At 41.2% G+C, this 18,772-nt stretch overlaps 1 protein-coding gene across 1 annotated transcript in view; it reads left to right on the forward strand.

Moving 5' to 3' along the window:
- Positions 1 to 1,918: 1,918 nt before the first annotated feature.
- LOC121887251 (zeta-sarcoglycan) overlaps positions 1,919 to 18,772 on the forward strand; it is a 368,949-nt gene continuing 352,095 nt past the window's right edge. The window contains exon 1 of the mRNA XM_042397929.1: positions 1,919 to 2,503. Within this exon, the coding sequence (XP_042253863.1) occupies positions 2,465 to 2,503 (39 nt within the window). The 5' untranslated portion in view covers positions 1,919 to 2,464. The remainder of the gene's footprint in view (positions 2,504 to 18,772) is intronic.

Below are 18,772 nucleotides of genomic sequence, written 5' to 3' on the forward strand. Positions count from 1 at the left end.
TCAAATCTCTCAGCTCTGTACCGCGATAACGTGTGAACGCATATGTGTGTCTATTCTCATGGGCAAATGCATTGAATTGAGACTGAAGCCTATATGGCCTCACAATAGTGGAAAATGGGAAGGACTCGTAATGGTCTTTAATACAGAGACTGATAACTTGCAGCAGAAATCTCCGCTGAACTAAAGATAATGAACAAATAAAGGCTTTGTGTAGTATTCAATTGGGCCTTGCAGAAAAAAACAGATAAGACAGGAGTAATGTTCAAACTAAATAAACAGTCGGACAACAGGCATACAGTACATCTATTATATATTAGATATTGCACATTGTCTGTTCTGAAAAATGCTCTTGTACAGTATTCAACTCTAACACACTGACATCATCCAGGCTTGTCTATACAGAAATAGAAAGTAACTAGTGGGCTTATTAAACTAAACACAAAACTTTGGGTCATTGAAGACTTATAGAATATTGATAAATAATGAATGAATTATGAATAAATGAAAAGTAGTTCCTGTGGTTTATCAGTCCTCAGCAGAATTGGATTGGGTGAAGTGATAATCATATCCCTCCTTGTTACAGCATGGCAAGGTGTTTTCTGCTTGGCTAGCTGACGATATCTGAGTCTATGAGAACATTATTCAGCATATCTTATCCGTCTTGCCTTGCCTCCGGTCACATCTGATTCCGTAGGTGCGGCAGATGGTGGTAAAAATTTCATTGGGCAAAGTCAATTTCAAAATCTGCCTTTAAAATTGTGTACATAATGATGGAGTGTAATGATAGAGAGAAGATTTCACTTGTTTGGTGTTTATTTATCTGCACACCACAGATTCAGTGTGTGGTATGTACCATAAAGAAATCTGCCATAAATTCGTAGTGATAGGTTGTGGTCCACCTCATCCTCACTCATTCCCTCCTCTCTTCTTTTTTTCCTTCTCCTTCCCTCTCCTACTTTTTCTTAAATCTTCTCTACTTCCTGCCATCTCCTCTCTTTCCCATTCTCTCCTCTCTTCTCCTTTCCTCTCCTCCATTTGTGATTACACACTTCATCTCCTCCCTCTCCTCTCCTCTCCTCTTAACTGCTGTTCTCCTCACTGAAAAGGTATGTGACAGATAAAAAGCCCTGGTGGTTGGTGGTCGGCAGGCGGCGACACCTTATTATTATGCAGAAGGATGAGGACAAGAAAGAAAGAAAGAAAGAAAGAAAGAAAGAAAGAAAGAAAGAAAGAAAGAAAGAAAGAAAGTAGAAAACAAATATGATATATATATTATTATTGTCTATAATATTCTAATAGATAAACCTATATGTACTAGGCTATGTGCACTCAGTGATGGTTTCACTGTACATTATGATATTTTTTAATCCTCTATGATATCAGTCTAGTGTTCCTATCTGTTTGTACACACACGTCCACACACACACATACACAGGAGCAGCAACCCCAGACTTTCTGCAACAGCCTTCCAACAGCCTCTGCATTTAAATCTCTTTCTTGTCTTCAGTGGCAAAGCAGCATTTCGCTTCATCTACTTGATTAGAAAGAGCCCCCCCCCCCCCCTCTCTTTCTGTGTTACACACACACACACACACACACACACACACACACACACACACACACACAAAGGTGCGTCAGTCATTGGAATAATATACAGCATAAACCTTCCTTCCTTCTCTCCTCCCGTCTCAACTCTCGCAGCTCTCCTCATATCCTCTCTTCAGCATTTCTGCCACCAGGTCTCTCTCTCTCTCTCTCTCTCTCTCTCTCTCTCTCTCCCTCTCTCTCCCCCTCTCTCTCTCTCGCTCTCTCATTCTCTCTTCTTTCGGGGAGAGCTGGTATCTCTGGCGGTTTGCCGCATGGAAGTCGCCCAGGCAAGGCAGAATATCATCTATCTGATCCGGACTCCTTCTCTCCAGTTGCCGACCACTGCACGAGCAGACACAACATCACACTCACATTTACTGGGATTCAACGGGATATAACGGCATTCATCCGCTGACCGACTGACAGGAGAGTCTGAATTCCGGGTTCATTCCAGCAGAGGGGAACATTTCTAATTCAGATGTAACAACAAAAAAGACGCACCGGGTCGTTAAGTGCGCAAAAGCCGCAGCTTGAAACATTACGCACTGCTAATTCTGATCTATTTCTATCTATTTTCGCATCCCTCCGTCTCCTGCACGGACAACCCAGGGACTGGAGGTTGGGGGACTTTCACAGTATGGAGTCCTGATTTTACCAAGCGACCCACGGGGAGAAATGAAACTGAGAAAATCCGTCGCCGTGGTGGAATATTAAAAATCTGATCCCAACAATAACCCAGGAGATGTTGCAGCAGAGTTTGGGACTCTAGAGAACATCCCAACTTTTCTGGTATCCGTTTTAATCTCTTCCCCTCTCCTCTACTTCGCCTGTGGGACTTCTATTTTCGTGACTGATTTGCAGTACTTCACTCTCTGTCATGGACCGTTCGACGTCTTTGGATATAGAGGCGCTCAAGGTAAGACGCTCGCAGCCGGGTGCCGTGCATTTGCTCCCGGGGATAGAGTTGCGTTCACCCCGCGCTGGATGGGTGGATAGATGGATAGATGGGTGGCCTGTTGGGTGACTGGGTGTGATGGGTGGCACGTCGGATGACTGTTTTCACCGGGCGGCTGGCTGGATTAATCCACAGCTGATTGGCTGATGGGTAAATGCTCATGGTATGCTGGGTGAATTACTGGGTTACTGGATGGGTGACCGCGGGTGGCAGTTATGGCTGGCTGGTGAACCCAGTGGCTTGAGGATGCTGTGGAGCAAGGCTGGGTTGAAATAAACGGAGGAGTTCGCCACAGACAGAGCACCCAGTTTTGTGTTGTTGCAACACTATCTAAGAGCATCTCTCTCTCTCTCTCTCTCTCTCTCTCTCTCTCTCTCTCTCTCTCTCTCTCTCTCTCTCTCTCTCTCTCACACACACACACACACACACACACACACACACACGCACGCACACGCACACACAGTCGTGTTTCCATCACTTCAGAGGACATTACGTTGACTTACATTCATTTCCTGGAGACTTACTCTAACCTTAACATAACTCTGAACTTACCTCAACATTAAACCAAGTCTTCACCCTAAAATTAATGATTTACGTTAATGGGACTTGCTTTTTGTCCCCATAAGAGAGGCGAGTCCCCACAACATGAGGAATACCTGGTCCACACACACACACACACACACACACACACACACACACACACACACACACTAACTACACTCTTTCTATGTTGGTTAGGGAATAAAGAGAGGGAGAGAGAGAGAGAGAGGGAGTGTGTATGGCAGTATTCTGTGCGTGGGGTGAATTTCAATATGCTTTGCTTGCACAGAGAGTTGTTGCAGAGCGCTGTTGTGGGCGTCGGTGGGACGCTCGATAGACGGGACGGATTTGCCCGACTAGCTGTGCAGAGGGTCTGTATAAGAATTTAAGGGGAGGATAGAGAGTGTCCAGTTATCAACTCTCTCTATCCACCCCCCACCCACCAACCCCCACCCCCCCCGTGTTATTTAAATAAATACTCTCAATTCGTGATCAGTTCAGTGCATATCACCTGTTTAAAAAGTGGAATCAATGATTCCTCTAAATAATAAGTATTCTACGTGTGTGCACTTGTGACGTGTGTCGAATTGTGCGCGTGTCTGTGCATCAATGTGCGTGTTCCCGAGCGTGTGCGTGCGCGTGCGCGTGTGCGTGTGTATGGACGGTATGGGATCTGGGTCGCTGCTTATACAGCTTTTCATTCTGCACACACACACACACACACACACACACACACACACACACACACACACACACTTACCCCTGTTTTGTGTGTGTCCATATGGCCAGTATCGTATATGTCATATTGGCATATTGGGAGATTACTAGTTGTGTTGAGCATATTGTAAAGCTCAGACAACCTGCATTTCATTTCTAATCTATTGAGCCAAATGATGTGCAGGTAAAGGATGATGTATGGGTGTTTGTGTGTGTGCATGTCACTGGTAATCTTGTATGTCATACTTGATGCAAAAACATTGAAAAATCCATTTGGATTCCACATGAAAAGCAGTCGTTCATGTATACCTCTCATTTATCACTAAGGCATTCATTCAAATGTTGCTCATAATTTCAGTCTGTATAAGCTATAAACTGTTTTCATGTATCGTTCCACTGGAAGCCATCCGAAATCTGAAGAGTGTCTACATTTGAGTGACATAATGAAAACACTTTCACCCAGCAAAATTATGGGTCTCCAAAAGCTCATTGTAAAGAATCAAGGATGCTCATTATAGAAATAAGTGAGTGGTAACATCAGCAATAATAAGCCAAAAACTTCAGACAGGTCACTATCACTAAAGACATTAAACGCCACATGAGTACTGTAAGTCTAATGTCATGCAGAGTTTTCATCAGGGATTGTAATGTAGACAGGAATTGTAGGTGGAAATGTTCATTTTCTATGTGCTGCTGCTGTTACTGATAACCAGTTATTGGATAAATTAGCAAATCGATGAGATTCCCCTGGGGTTTGACATTTCAAGTAGCATTTTATGTGATCAAATTTCTGAGAAGGGGACCTCAATATTGCACTGATGCAGTGCTCCAAATTGACTTTGACTCGGCTGGCTGGTTGCAGATACCGCAGATGGAAATTGACATTCTGATTTAAAAATGACCTTAACTGTTAGCCAACGAACTTGACCTGCAGAACTGTGGGAGTATTGATATTTTGGTTTTTGTAACATGTATGGGCTTTCTGTTTATTTCAGACGCAATGTTTAGTACAACCTATTTATGGCATTTAATGGATACTGTGACATACTATATCAGAAAGTGTATCATTCTCAGAAATGAAAGTTAAATATGTATATAGTTCAATGCAAGTTATTTGTCCATGAATAATATGTTGTGAGCTTGAAATCAGGCTCTATCTGACTTTTTTTGAATTACAACTGAACTGGCAACCTATTTGCCATCTTTGAAATCTTTTTATGCAGGTGTGGTGTAACGTGAGCAGTAACTTCGATGGGTTAAATAATTTAAAAATAAACATGGTAGTTTTGCCAGCTAGGATGTCAAATCTCTGATGTTTAATATATCAGAACTGCACTCCCAGAAAAAAACCTTACAATTCTAAGACCATGATATGTTAAAAGGGAAATTAAAGGGGAAATTAAAAATTAAAAATTAAAAATTAAAGGGAAATTCCAGTATTTTTCGACCAATTCTCATAATCGTGGCCACTCTAACTACAGTTAATGCTAACTTTGTGATCTGCAACTTAATTGCAGAGATTCTTGAAGTGCAACTCAAATTGCAAAGCCCTCCAAAGAAACTTCATCATTTCCATCATCATTTCCATGGCGGTAAGTAATTAACATAGTTGTGAGACATCTCCAGCTGTGGGCCCCAAGAATCCTCTTTTACCCTACAAGTGACAGCCTTGGGTGCCCACCAATCAAATCTCAACCCTGACAGTGTTAGTACATTGTTGAATTTAAAGGATTTCCGTCTACTTCCACCAGTCCATCTATCCATCCATCTGCTAGTTGTTTTCTGCAGAGCTGGTGTCATATCCTTGGCACTGCTGACAATCCCTGAGTCCTAGTGCATTGGTAGTTGGCACTCAGATACACACATACAAACTGTCTCCTGCAGTGAGCTCTATTTGTAGTGAAGGTCGCCACTGTGTGCTTGTTGTGTGGGTTTGGACTGGTTTATACACACTTGTAAGGACCCATCCTTCACACCTACTTATGAATATATGGTAATAACTAAAAGACAATACAGTGTCCTCACAAGCATATTAAAATAAATGTGTGTATGAGTGCGTACAAGTTTGCTGGCCAGCTGGCCTTTAAAACTTTGAAAAACAGACACACACACACACACAGCAATCCAATCTAATGAAAAGCCAGATTTTTTTTTCAGTCAGTTGAGTGTGAGTGTGTGTGTGCCTCAAAGAGCAATCACAGGAAATGAACAGCGAACAAGGGCAACATTGGGACATTGGGAAGACACTGCATTATATCAAATATACATGTGGAATGTTTGTGTGTGTGTGTGTGTGTGTGTCTGAATTTGACCAAAGACCTATCTGCTTGTAAATCAGCGCAGGTTTCAATATCAATGGAGCAGTTTAAGTGCTATTGATCTTTAGTAATAGCTGCACCATAAAGTATATGCAGTATAATAAAGGCAGTCAGATTGAATTTTACCCTCTAGATCAGGGACTCCACTTGTAACAGGAACCGATATTGGGAAAGCAAGGAATAGTTTCATTTTGGTTGAGCAATATCAGAATTATAATTTAACCAAGATTTAACCAATCAACCAGGCAAGTTCAAAGAAAACAAATTCATACTTATGCTACTATTGTGTCATGGCAGGAAGCAAAAGAAAAACAAACAAACAAAAATGTGTTCACTGGTCACTGTGGATGGCAAAATCAGCGCTTTCATCATTTTTCGAGCCAACAGAAATTAAAGACCTAAAATTAGGGTAAGACCTCCAAATTATGGTTGGCTAGCTGACAATGTGGCTGTTAGTCTAGATATATTTATCAAATACTTTCACCATTTTACAGGCCAACTAGATTTTCAGAATAGAGTAGAACCCCCAAATGAAGGTCACTTACCTGCCAAAGTGGCTGGCAAAGTAAACCAACTTATGGTACAAGCCACAGCCAGAATGAACCAGCATTTGCATGGTGGCTGCTTTCCCACCCTGGTCGCACTCTTTCACACACCCCCATTTGGTAACCACCCAGTGCAGCCTCAGTTTTGCATTTCTGGCCACTGAGCAGCTCAATTGGAGCAATTGGGGGTTCAGTGCCTTTTCCAAGGGCACTTCAACAGTAGCTGCTGAGGGATGGGAGAACATTACTCATTCATTTAAGCCAGCCAGCCCCAAGCCTTCCTCTCTAACCTTCAGGCAAGCACAATTCCTCATTTGTGTATAAGCAGGTTACACCGGTTCAGTTTAAGCATGTTACAAGCCCAAGCGTAAACCACTCGTGAACTGATGACTTAATGTGCTGCAGTGTGAAATATATCAGGTTTGTTGAGGCTGCCAGTATGACAGCTGCACAATTTGAAAAGTGGCTGCCTCACTCTGAGCCAAAGGCGCCTCATCTCTGTGTTAGTGGAGCCTTCCCAAACTTCTGTATGTGCATGCTCTCCATTTTTAAAATCGTAGCAGATAGGCAACCATTCATTAGGATTACCTAGGGTGACATAACATTAATAACAAAACCTCATCTGGATGCCAAATGATTCCACAGCTGTGTATTGATAGGGAGCCACATGCGAGTTTGACTACCAGGCAGTTTCTCAGCCTTAGGGATGGGACCCCCTCATCCGCATCCACAAAGAAACAAAGATCTCAATCAGACTGATTGACGTCTACCCCATCCTTGGAACAGCTATCATCTAACATCGCTCTCTGTTTTATTAATTATTCTAATCCAAAAACATCTTTGGGTTGCTCCGAAGCAAAACAAAAGAAACCAAACACATTTCCGAGCATGCAGCAACCGTTACAAATGTGTAGCTCATAAGCATCTCTAGATTTATTACCCAGAAGTGCATCCTTGTCCATTCCTCACAAACAAAGGTGTGTGTGTGTGTGTGTGTGTGTGTGTGTGTGTGTGTGTGTGTGTGTATTTTAGTACTTGCTGGGAAAAACAAACACAGAGATTCCTACTTTAAACACTTCCTCCATGTATTTACGTGCATGTTATTTGTGTGTGTGTGTGTGTGTGTGTGTGTATGTTGCTCAAGTAGCAGTGTTTAAAGGTCTAATAGCTAGCGGGCTACTGTTGGTCTTCTAAAGGTTAACTTACAGTATTTAGACTGTGTGTGTGTATGTGTGTGCATACATATTCATTTGTGTGATAGCAATTGTATTACGTTTGCTGAGTAACACTGTGGATCCCCTCACCTCCACATTGCAATGTGTGTGTGTGTGTGTGTGTGTGTGTGTGTGTGAGTGTGTGTGTGTGTGTGTGTGTGTGTGCCTCTCTGTCAGGGTATGAGCTCACCCCCACTCCACATAATGAAGTGGCTGACGGTAAACTTAACCAGCATTTGAGGAACACACCGACATTCTGGGAAATAGACTTATTCGCATTTGACACCTACATATTGCATAAGCTCTGGAAGCCACCAGGTCCTTGAAGATCTACATGTGCTATCATGTTTTTTCGGGGAAGGATAGCCTACAATTTGTGTGCCATAGCTCACCACACACAGAACAAATAGCTAATCTGGTTGAGTCTTTATAACACTAAAACAGCATGTACCATGTATTTGGAGCTTTTAAAACTGTCAGACTTTATTTTGTAAATTGTGATGGTGACTGGTGCAGAATACAGATTGCCAGCTAACAGGAGGGCTTGGTGCAATGGATTATGGAACCAGATGGGTGCTGTGAAACTCCCATGGTGCATAAAACAGCAGCTGCAGGCGGATGTTATGTTAAAAAAAAAAACGGGTCTGTGCAGACCACTAACCTACATGCCATCTATTACCATTATTAGTATAATGTCCAATAGAGTTTGGGGGTCAAACCGAAGGTTAATGAGCAGCTGGCTGAAAGGGGCAAATTTAATTATTTTTAAGAAATACTGGCACTGCCAAGCCAATGTTTTACAGAAACTAGTGAGTGCTGCCAGTTGAGCTGTGTGCTCTGCAAGTAAATGGTGTCGGAACCTTAACACACTATGCATAAAATTACACGGTGAACACTGACTGTATTCAAGTAGAATTTACTCCAAGACATTTCACAAGCAGCATCCTCAGAGTCACAATTACTGTTATAGAGGCCTTTTTAAACCCACAGGGAAGAAATTATAGACAACGATGGTGAGTGTGTGGGAATGCACTGCTACACAGTAGATGTGCACCTGGGGAAGAGAAGGCCGAATGGACTGCAGACATGTTTTGTAATCGGAGAGAAAACATGATGGTGTTGAACTTCGCCCAAGGGAGGCTAAAGGGTCCACATCGCTGTACAGCTGTAATAATTACACACACACACACACACACACACACACACACACACACACATACAGCCCCGCAGACCATCACTTACTGCTAATAATAGCTTGTGGGGGGAAATGTGTGTGGATGCATTAACATATAACCCTTGGCATTCACATACAGATTCACAAAGTAGCAAAAACATATGATTGCTTCAGGCATATTTACTGTTCAGCTTGGCCCCAGATCACCACTCATGGCAGTAATCACTCCCACACCTCACACACACACACACACTCACACATATCCCCATAGAGCCTTAAGCTCCCAAACGACTGGTCAGTTAAAGCAGTGACTGATGCTTCACCTCACTACCTGCCACTCAAATTTTCCTCTGTAAGCCTCAGGGTGTGTGTGAGACCGTGTGTGAGTGTGTATGGGGGGGGGTGACTTTTATAACCCATGTTCGTCAACCCTGTTGTGTTGTGATGAAGTACTTTGTCCACTTGGTGCTCTAACATACTGTTGCAGCCACACAGTAGCTTTTGCACTGCTGTCATTTTGACATGTTTATGTGTTTGGGTGATTACAAGCAAATGTGCATGTTACCAACGCTAATGAATGTGTGTGTCTCTGCATATATGCAGTAATTCAAATGCAAATCGTATAGCACTATACTTTCTCTGCAGCAATTTAGAGCCTACTGTATATAATACATCCAGCATTACAGATTGTGCTCCTGTTCCATGTCATATTTCCATATGATTATTTTTCTACTTGTTATCTGCACCAGAGCCCTGTTTTGACTTTAAGCGCCGTCACTCAGTATACTTTTTATCCCAGTCCAGAGAGTGTTTGTTTTTATGTGTGTGGGCTTATAGCACCAGCGCTTTAAGTGGCATCTTACTCCCTATCCCAGCAAAAGCAAAACAACTACAAGAATAATTAACCAGTTTACACACATAGAAAGAATATGAGTTTCCTTGTTGGCCTGGATGAAATGTCTGCTGAATCCTGGCTGGAGGTGTGTGTATTATTGTTTTAATAAACAGTTACCCTGTCATCTGTCATTTTAGGTTGGCATTTTGGGGAAATATGGATGAAGTTGGCCTATAGTTACAGCTGCAGCCGGCAAGATTTTGATGCACAATTGCAGCCATTGTGCTAGCCCAAATCACAAAGTAGCACTGCAACAGAGAACAGCTGAATGAATAAAAAATCGAGAGTAAAATATAAGCTGTCACTGTGCTCACAGCAGTGAGTGAACACTCAAAACATAGAAAGCAGCAGCTTTGCAACACTATATCTGTTTCCTTAATTCTTTGATATCCTATGTTAGTTGCAGAGATCACACGGTGCTCCTGGGTAGTTTCAAATAATACCACAAGCCTTGCTGTTGTTTGGTAGCTCCAACAGGCAGCTAAAGTTGAAATCCAGATGCAGTATATGCACAGTATCATCCATCTCTTAGTGGATATTCCTACATATCATTACAAAAAGAAGTATACACGGATTATATGGATTAAGCAAAAAATCAGAATAATAGAAATTTCGACCAGATTATGTTGCTTGAAAGTTGCTTAAAAGTCAAGGGATCATCAAAGTTCACTAAGACCAATGAATGCACCAAAATGCATGCTAAACCATGCAACAGTTATGGAGATATAACAAATGTTAACCTGCTGGTGGAGCTAGAGGAAAAGTCAGAGGTTCAACTAAGTCATTAGGATTCATCCCAGCGGCTGTGGCTGTGGGGCGGCAGAGGCTCAGGAGGTAGAGCTGGTCGTCCACTAATCGGAAGATCGGTGGTGCGATCCCCGGCTCCTCCAGTCTGCATGTCAAAGTGTCCTTGGGCAAGATACCGAACCCCAAGTTGCTCCCGAAGGCTCTCTCTGTGTGTGTGTGTGTGTGAATGAGCATTAGAAACTCCCCCTGATGAGCAGGTTGGCATCTTGCATGGCAGCCTATGCCATCAGTGTGTGAATTGGTGAATGTTGGCATGTAGTGTAAAGCGCTTTGAGTAGTTGGAAGACTAGAAAGGCACAATATAAATCCAGTCCATTTACCAATTACCATTTACCATCCCCTGGGGACCACAAATGTCTGTACAAATTGCATGGCAATCTATCCAAATTATAACAACACCATGTTGTCATGAAGAAATACCACTGTATGAGGGAAGGAATACCACTGTAGAAAATGCTATTTAGTCATATGTTAGGGGGATATTTTTATCATCCAATATTCTCTAAATTATTTTAAGAGGCTTCAGCATTTGTGTGCTGTTTCAGGCAGTCTATAGTGGAATGATGAATGTGAAAAAAATGCTTTCAATAGTAGCATAGTGATCAGGACTCAAGGTAATGGTCAGCCTTGATACTGTGTGTCAAATTACTTGATTGATTAGCCCTGATATAACAGCAATATAATCTAGTATTGACACTCAAATGCTTATATCAGCTGACCTTCCAGTGACATGCTGCATAAATCACATTTATTATTACAACTTCAAGATATATTTAACAGCCGGTGCATAACTTCTGCTTAGCTTACTGAAAACTATAGCTGCAGACTAGGAAGAATGTGCATGCGGGTTTCATCTATATGTGCTTTTCCTCCGGTTTCCCCTTTAAGTCCTTTAGAGACAAGGTGATAAGTTTGTACGTGTCCATAAGATTGAAATTATTTGGTTCCATTTCATCTGCAGTCTAAATCCCTGCCACAAGCCAGTTCACTACATATGGAGTATTAGACTTTAATATGAGGTGTATCCCACCATGAAGGGCCATTTACATTTGTCATTATGTACACTGCCGCCAGCTATGTCCCCCTGTCCAGCAATGACAAGTTAATAGACTGCTTTCCACTGTGGGGCTGAACAGGACTCACATCTATTATTAATTTAAGTCTCCCCAAATTGCCATAATCATTTGGAGATTATTGCAATATGACTCAATTTGTCAACAACATTATGATTCAAAATGAAATTATGCTACAATGACAAGGTAATCACGATCTGGTAATTATTACCTGATACTGCTTTGACAAATTAATGATCACCTGTGTTTTTGTCAGTTACACAAATCAATGCCTCTTTATTGTGGCTTTAGTACAAACATACAGGCTGATAAAGCCATTTTTTAACATGGATTATAAATAGAAAACAAAGTTTTTAGCTCCTGCCTCTAAACTTAACCACACCTACAGGTACAGCAATATTAGCTGTAACAAAAATATTGTAATAGTGCATCTGACTATGCACTGAATTTTACTCATTACTAACAAGGGAAAATTAGTAAAATTAGTAAATTTCAAAATGTTGCAGCCAAATCTTAAGGAGCTTGTCACACTATTTTCACTAGCTGCCTCCTCAACCCCCAGCTCACACATGTGGCATAACGTTTATTAGCCAATAGCATTTAGTTTGTCATGTCCCTGCGGCAAGCCAGCTATCATGTGCCCCAGCCTGGCTATCATTTACAGAGACTGAGGAAGTGATTCAGAAATGACAGGCTAATATTCGTCTTTTCAGCCACCATCTTGTTCTGTCTGTCATCTCCCAAACCGCAGCCTCTGCTGCCACTCATGACATGAACTCAGCTCAATATCAGAGGCAAAAGAAATATTTGGGTGGGTTGAATTGCCTGGATGATAATTAACAGGGTTTCTACTATCAACTAGGGAGACAAGCTAGTCTAGGTTAGTCAAGTTTTGCCAAACCAATTCTGTTGATTTTAATGTTGTAGTCAAGATTCAGATTGATTCAATCTGATATATAGTTAATGAGCCACACCGTTGCACTGGGTGACATGTTCCTTCACCCCGGAGAGTTTGGGTATGGTAGTTTGTTTAGAAATGGCTCCAAAGACGAATAATAGTGATCACGTTTTCAGTCTCTGCAGAGTAGTTCTGGAGACTGATGCCACTGCGCGTCACAACCTCTTGACTTTGTACTGCATCATAAATTTCTCAGATGACTTCAGTGCAAAGTCAAGAGATTGTGATATGTAGCAGTGGTGTCTGCCTTACATGAAACTACTCTCTGGAGACTGAAAACATGATCGCTGTTATTTTCTTTTATTGTCTTTGGAGCCATTTCGAAACAAACTACCATAACCGTAATCTTCCGTGTGAAGGAACATGTCACCCAGTGCAACAGTGTGACTCATTGGTGTGTTTTAATGGTTTTTGGAAAACAACGGAGGTCTGTGGCACAGAGGAATAAGATATATCAGGCTTTGGATACACACACAATACTTGTATGTAGGATCAATTCAGTGTTGGATTGCTGGTTTGTTGGATTTTAATTCCAGTTAGTTTATTCAGTTCAGTCCGGTCCAGTCCGATCAAGGTTAGTCCAGGTCAGGCAATTGTAGGTTAGTGTTATATTCCACTCAAGTATACTTTTAATGGTACTTCAGCTTTATTTTGCATTGTACAATAAGTACTTTCAGCCAAGCTTCAGACCACATGATTGCAGAAGAGTATACCTCTCTAGGTTGGAGAGTTAAGTACAATCAGAACTACCAGAGAAACAGGGGTGACATATGAATCATGATTTGAAACAAACATGTACTGTAGCAATCAGACATTTGCCCTTGCTCACTCTGCATCAGTGCTCCTTCAAGCTGTACTGTACCACCAGTATAGCCCAACATCTTTACATTATCCCACCAGCAGCACAGTGCATTTATCTGCCTTTCTGTCCCTCAACCCCCTGACAAGTAAATCATCTCTTCCCCTGTTGTGACAGCACAATCCTGATGTCTGTCACTTCTACAGGCCAGGCTGGGCCACACACGTACAGAACATGCACGCACACACGCACACCCACACACACACACACACACGTACAGCACACAGGAACAGACATGCCGGCAATCACATTACACACACGCCGGCATCAGCACACGCACACAAACACTTTTTGTCAGAGGGGATTCTCGCCCACTCAAGGGCAGAGCGATGACACCTCATCATGAGCCAAATGAAGCAAGAGTGGCAAGGAGAGGAGGAGGAAAAGAGGAGAGATGGAGGGATGGATGGAGCGGAACGACGGAGCAATATGGAAGGGGATGAGTAGAGCTATATGCCAGCGAGGCGACTGGCGCCAGATTTTAGGGGCATGAAATAGGCTCTGGGAAACGTGGAGGGACAGAGAGAGGAGAGAAAGAGGGTGGGGGTGCATTGTAGTAAAAAAGTGAGGAATGAAGAGAAGCCATGTCTTTTTAAATTCTGAATAACAGTCATTAAGAAACGCTTCCCTCAAATATGTACTAGGAGTGTATTACATATAATTGCGTCACACTTGCTGGAAGATTTTCAGTAATCTGTCACTTTGTAGGATAAAACACGGCAAGTAAGCATGTAAAGATATGATGCACTAGCAACAGGTAAGGTGTAAGATGGCTGATATCACAACCTATTATTCCACCAAAATATCTGATCTGCAGTACAATATCCACTATACATTGAAGTTACACCACCATCTCTCTCTAACCTTAACCAAGGTGCTTTTGTTGCCAAAACTTAACCACACAGAGTACTCAGGATGCAAACTCACGTCTCAGTTGCCAGAGTCCTGAATCTTGTACACCTTCCATCCACCTCAAACTCCTCCCTCCAACTTCAGAGCGATATATAAATGTGTTGCCTCATTCATTCAAAAAAAAACATAACCTGTGAACATAATCCAGGCAGTGATTACGTTTTCCAACTCAACATGATTGGGAAAACAATATAGTTGTATTTGAACGTAATTTCTAGGAGATAGGGTTGGATATCACCATCATTCCAAACAATCTCAAAAACTTTAAAATGTATAATGTGTAATATATTATATATACATTTTTTTTTTTTTACAGATGTCAGAAGGATATCTACTTCCTGATTTCACAAAACATATGGAGAATTTATGAAAGATTATAGCTGTTCAATTTAAATTAGTTAATTTATTTATGTAGATGTTCAGTGTTGGTACAGACCAACAACAGCATGAACAATTTGTTCACCATCAAATGTTTACTGGGTAATAATAGCCCATCGTAATACAGTAAGATGCATACTGAGTGCCCTTCAGTGATTGATTGAGTGACCACCATGATATTTTTAACCATTTTGTTATTAATGTGACAGATCCCAGTCTACCTGGTTTTATCAACTTCTGTTTGTTTTTGCTACTGTCTTTGCTTTTGCAGTATGTTATGACAGAGTATCTTATGCCAGCAAACTGAAATGGACTTGAATGGATTCATCTATGTGTGTGAGCCAGAGTATAAGAAACAGGTGGATCCTGTTTTCAACTCACATTAACATGCTTTCCACATCACGCCTCTTCTCCTTTAATTCAGTTGGATTACATTCACACCTCACATAAAAATATGCCTCTTGTACACAGATTAAAATTGGATTTCTCTGTCCCTTGCTAAAATGCAGATGTCACTTCCTTGATAATATTCTCACCCTGTAAAAGTGACTAAACACCTCATCCTGCTTGTGAATGTATATCCTGACAATTCATTGCTGGATGCCTTTATGAATTGCATAAGTTATTTGGTTGAATATGTGCATAAAGATTGATATTCATTCACACCGTCTATGCATGGATATGTGATGCATTACATTAACACTTGCTTGTTTATGTTGCCAAATGTGTCTGTGATTACCTCCACATGTTGTTTGGATTGTTGATTCTTCAATGCATTTTAGAAGCATTTATATCTGCAGTTATTGTGATTACACTTTGATCTTCCAGAACATATGTTAATTCAATGCAGAGGTGGTGTAAATGAAAACGTGAATGATCAAAATGAAGAGCAAAAAGAAAAAAAGTCCTTGAAAAGAAGCAGAGTTAATATGTAAGAGAAATCAAGTAGAATAGGACAAGGTCCTTGTCACCGCATGTCCCTGTCATTTAGAAGTGAGAGAGTGAAGGATAGATAGAGATGGTGTGATGGAGAGGAGGACAGCGGGCTGTGTTTCGCCCCAGAGAGCCTCAGATGGAGAGTGATGATAATGCAGCAGTAGACAGAGGACAGAGAGAGGAGGAGAGAGGGGTGAGAAGAAGGGAGAAGAAAAAGAGAAAGGCATGATTGTATAGAAAGGTTCTAATAATGAAGATAGAAAGACAGAGCTGAGTTTGAAAACAAGAGTTAAGGCTAGGATGAGCAGAATAGAGCAGAAGTCCAAAATGGTGAAAGCAAAGTATGCATAATACCCTCCAGAATATGTCAAATTGCCACAAAAGTGACAGCTATCATCATCACTAGACCCTCTCTACTCTGGAGATCTATACAACTTGCTGGGCTCTTTGCCAAATTTAAGCCTAATTTTATCAGGAAAATTGACTGAGACATTGTAAACTGACAGCTAGCATAAGCATGTGTCTTGAATCTCATTTGATGCCCTATTTATTACTGTTATAAAAATGCAATCTGTTTCTACATGTTTTATTTGGATAATCAGTCTGATCATTACCTTTGCATTTGCATCTGGTACTGTTTGCATTCGTTCACTGTGATCAGATTTACAGTATCAGTCAAAAGTTTGGACTTTGGTGCTGTAATTTTGTGTGTATATTCTGCAGGCTATAGGTTAAATGGAGGCACTATAATCTTGAATAAACATGGCAGGTGTAGCGGATCAGTGATTGAATCGTCATTGGAAATGGACAGAATCATATTTTATCACACTTTTGAAGGAGGCAACAGAAATATCTTTTCCCTTATCCTCACTGAGGATAAGGGAAAGGAGTGATGGCTGATGGGAACAGATCATACAGGAGTTATTCAGAGTGAGGATTCTGCCCAGAAGGCAGGACTCTCTCACAAATGAGAACATAGAGTACTGAGTGCACAGACTCCTGGCTAAGATCTGACCACCCACAGAGGTGGTCTGGTATCACATCCCCTCATATTTTGATTGTAGACGGAGTGTAGATAGCGTGTTTACACGATTTGTACATGTTTTCCTTTATTAGTCAAGATAACCAAATCCAAATTACACATAGTGTCACATGAATTATCGTATGGCATGAATATGCATCACACTGAAATGATATTTCTGGCACATTCTCTTTTTTTTTTATTTTTCTTATTTACAATTGTAAACATCTAATTTCATTCCAAAAACAGTCACACAACCACACTGATTAGCTTAAAAATACATGAGCTATTCAAGTGTCCTACCACGACTAATCATCATTTGCAGCATATGGAGCAGTAAATAATCTCAGAAATGTGACAGATGAAGTTCAGTGGAGTTTGAGGTGGAGGTGAACTGGTAAGACAATTTCACTTTTGGTTGATTTATGTATTTTTTAGGCTCTCTTACATAAACAGCATTTGTTATAAAGAAAGAGAAAGAAGTTTGTACTCAGTGTATGCCATAGAGCAAAGGGTGCCAATAACTGCAAGATACAGTAAAATAAATAAACCCCAAGCATTTGTGATAGTGAATGAACACTCAGTAGAAGATGAAGGGTCTTTTCTTAACATTGCAATAAGCTCTGGAATAAAATGACAAAATACTTTGTCCATGCCCTCCAGAAAGACACACATAAGCATTTACTGATCTGACGCCCCTATTGGCAGCACAACTTCTCTTGCCAGTGCCTTCCAAAACAGTTATAAACCCATTGCAACTGTTTCAAAAATATAAACATTTTTCTGATCTGACACAGCCACAGTTAAAAGTTGGTTAGATTTAGGCACAAAAAAACTTTGTGAGTTAGGCAGTAATTGTGGTCAAAAAGAAAGCAACACTGACTATCAGTAGGAGACAGGGAGCAGGAAGAGGTTTTTTTTTTTTGTTCCCTGTTTTGTTGACTGAAACCACCCCAATGTTCTTATGTGGCTCTACAACATCACACTATTTCCTCCTTTGCTCCCAATGGACAAGAGATATAATTCCTATGGCCACTAGAGGGCTTTGTCACTTAAACATAAACATATGTCATTATTGGGCATTTGCTTAAATGACTGATGGTGTTGTTTTTCTTGAGAGGAAAGTCTCTAACAATGGCCTGAGCAACAGGATCACGTTGAATATAATGTTTCTTTTCTACATTCCAAAAATAATTCAAACCTGGATTTGAGTGATGAGTGATGATGTGGTGGTCACACCACACCCTCCCTGACCCCAAACCAGTGGTGTCCACCACAGCTCCAGGGGTGCTTTCATGTTTCTCCCATTGTGTACTGTGTGTCTGTGTATGTGTTGAGCATTTAATCTCCCCTTCAGCAATCCATACAATATGGCGTATAGAAAAAACTCGAAGGGGATCTCCTATGCTCATTTCCAGCGTTATATCTTTATTCTGGGACTCCACTAGAGTAGCTTTGAATGATTCACAGTTGTTTATTTAGCTTATACTGGCCCTTCATGCAGTGCCTCAGTTCAGCCTCTGTCTCTTTAAGGCCCCTCTCCCTATGAGCCCACTCTATTCTGATTGGCTAGCTTTCCGGAAGTCTGCAGAGGGGCAGCCGTATCAGAGTCATGTTAAGTTACCACTAATGGAAACCCAATATTTTCTGCTTTACTGCTTCATGTTAAAATGAGTAAATAATGCAAGACTTTTATTGTGAAGAGTTGTTATTGTTTCAGGAAATGAAACATGTTCCTCACCGAATTAGCAGAGCTTCATTAGTGGCGCTAAGAACCAGTCGACACAACAACATATGGAGATATTTGGAGCTCTTTATTCAGCGGATCAGTTAGAAATAATGCAGGGAGGAATAGTACAAGCAGAAAGAGCCACAGTGATGAT

This window comes from Thunnus maccoyii, chromosome 2 (assembly GCF_910596095.1).
Source record: "Thunnus maccoyii chromosome 2, fThuMac1.1, whole genome shotgun sequence".
NCBI lineage: Eukaryota > Metazoa > Chordata > Actinopteri > Scombriformes > Scombridae > Thunnus > Thunnus maccoyii.